At 47.9% G+C, this 2,475-nt stretch overlaps 1 protein-coding gene across 1 annotated transcript in view; it reads left to right on the forward strand.

The window, feature by feature from the left end:
- SELE (selectin E) overlaps nucleotides 1-2,239 on the forward strand; it is a 4,561-nt gene extending 2,322 nt beyond the window's left edge. Inside the window, exons 5-8 of the mRNA XM_009583766.1 lie at nucleotides 412-597; nucleotides 1,462-1,647; nucleotides 1,757-1,916; nucleotides 2,227-2,239. Of these exons, the coding sequence (XP_009582061.1) occupies nucleotides 412-597; nucleotides 1,462-1,647; nucleotides 1,757-1,916; nucleotides 2,227-2,239 (545 nt within the window). The remainder of the gene's footprint in view (nucleotides 1-411; nucleotides 598-1,461; nucleotides 1,648-1,756; nucleotides 1,917-2,226) is intronic.
- Nucleotides 2,240-2,475: the final 236 nt, after the last annotated feature.

Here is a 2,475-nt window from a genome sequence, read left to right on the forward strand (position 1 = left end):
CTCTTAGGGGGGAACAGGGAATGGAGATGATATAGCTGTGAGACTGCTCACAACAGGCCAGTTACTCCCGACTGTAGGAATTTTTTTTTGAGGTGTTCAGCTTAGAATAAGCTACTGTTTGAAGCAAATAAAAGCATCAAACATCAACAAGCAGCGGTCAAAATGGGAAAATTTTGGATTGTAGCTAGTTGCTGTCCTGAGCTGCAGTTGAATTTACAGCCTTGCCTTAAGAGTCAGTCTTCCATTTTGAGATCTTTCCATTCCTATCTGTTTTCTGAAATAGCAGCATAGTAGATCTACTTTCTAAACCTGCTTCCATTTAGTGGATATGTTGCTAAGTTTCAGGAAAGAAAAAAAACTTTTTATGGCTTGTTCCAGGCTAAGCTCTGTGCTGTCTCTTATGCTTTTCAGCTGTGACCTGTCCTGCCTTAGAAATGCCTGCTCATGGTGCTTTGAACTGCTCTCATCCCTCTGTGGAGCTCACCTGGGGTACCACCTGCGAGCTCACCTGTGAGGAAGGATTTACCCTGACAGGACCAGCCACGCTGCAGTGTGGGTCTTCTGGGGCCTGGGACAGGCAGCAACCATCCTGTGCAGGTACCTTTCCTTATCCGTGCTTACCTGAGCACTGGGGTTGTTGTCAGCATTGGCATGTTGAATTCCTGAGGCATCTGTGCTGATTGCTGTTGTGATCTGTGTGTTGCAGCTGTGAGGTGTGAGGCTGTAACCTGGCCAGAAGAAGGCTTTGTGACCTGTGACCATGCTCCTGCAGATCTCACCTATCGCTCGCGTTGTGATTTCCGCTGCAGCGAGGGCTATGTTCTGGATGGCACATCCAGCATTGAATGCATGGGGCAGGGACAGTGGTCAGCGCCAGTGCCAAAATGCAAACGTAAGACTTACTGGGTTGGAAATCATCAATTAAAGCTTAGAGTAGCTTGAATAGTCTGAAGAGACTTCCTCATTCAAGTGTAATCAAGGAATAACAGTCATCCCCAGCGTGTTTATAGCACTTTTCATAAGCAGGTTCTCAAGATGGGGATCATTTAGCCTGTTGTGTTAAAGAGGAAACAACAGTGCAGTGTGACAAGCAACACTCGGGAACTGTGTCCCCAACACATATGATAACAGGCTTTTGAAGTGGAGTGTTCTGACAGGAACTCTTTATTCCCTGCACTCCAAATGGGAGCCAGTGTCTGTTTATGCAGTCCACTTGTGGAGTATAATCTGGAGCCAGTCTCAGGATAGCTGGCATGTTTTAGGTGCATGTTTAAGTGTTCCGGCTGGACTGTGCAACATGCTGAAATCCCTGTTTCCTGAGACACTGCCAGGTCTGAAGGGAAGTACTATGGCTCTGTAGGGGACAGCTTCAGGCAGGGCATGTCCTCTTGTCAGCTCAAAAAGAGTGTTTATTTTGACCTACTCCAAGCTAAACTCTGTGTTGTCTCTTATGCTTTTCAGCTGTGACCTGTCCTGCCTTAGAAATGCCTGCTCATGGTGCTTTGAACTGCTCTCATCCCTCTGTGGAGCTCACCTGGGGTACCACCTGCGAGCTCACCTGTGAGGAAGGATTTACCCTGACAGGACCAGCCACGCTGCAGTGTGGGTCTTCTGGGGCCTGGGACAGGCAGCAACCATCCTGTGCAGGTACCTTTCCTTATCCGTGCTTACCTGAGCACTGGGGTTGTTGTCAGCATTGGCATGTTGAATTCCTGAGGCATCTGTGCTGATTGCTGTTGTGATCTGTGTGTTGCAGCTGTGAGGTGTGAGGCTGTAACCTGGCCAGAAGAAGGCTTTGTGACCTGTGACCATGCTCCTGCAGATCTCACCTATCGCTCGCGTTGTGATTTCCGCTGCAGCGAGGGCTATGTTCTGGATGGCACATCCAGCATTGAATGCATGGGGCAGGGACAGTGGTCAGCGCCAGTGCCAAAATGCAAAGGTAAGACTTACTGGGTTGGAAAATACAGTTTTCTTGTCACTAGATAGCACACTGAAATCCATATTCCTATAGGGTCCTGGCTCCAAACTAAACTCTGTGTTGCCTCTCATGTTTTCATCTGTGACTTGCCCTGCCTTAGAAATGCCTGCTCGTGGCTCTGTGAACTGCTCCCATCCCAAAGTCAAATGAATTTGAAAATACAGTGTACATCTAGTAGGGCAAAAAATAGGGCCAAAGACAGGAAAGTCCTTAATGACTCTTAACCATTTCTTTTTGTATTTCAGTTGTACAGTGTGAACCTCTGAGCTCTCCTGAGAGAGGCTCTATGGATTGCTCACATGGTGCTGGGAACTTCACGTACAACACAGCCTGCCACTTCAGCTGTCTGGAAGGATGGAGGCTCAATGGTTCTCATGTTCTTGAGTGCAGTCATTCAGGAAACTGGAGTGCTAGTCTGCCCACATGTGAAGGTATTTGACCTGTGACTAGCCACAGAGAGGTGGCACTGAGTTTCTAGTCAAATGAGGTATGGA

The sequence above is a fragment of the Fulmarus glacialis genome, unplaced genomic scaffold, assembly GCF_000690835.1.
Source record: "Fulmarus glacialis isolate BGI_N327 unplaced genomic scaffold, ASM69083v1 scaffold16068, whole genome shotgun sequence".
NCBI lineage: Eukaryota > Metazoa > Chordata > Aves > Procellariiformes > Procellariidae > Fulmarus > Fulmarus glacialis.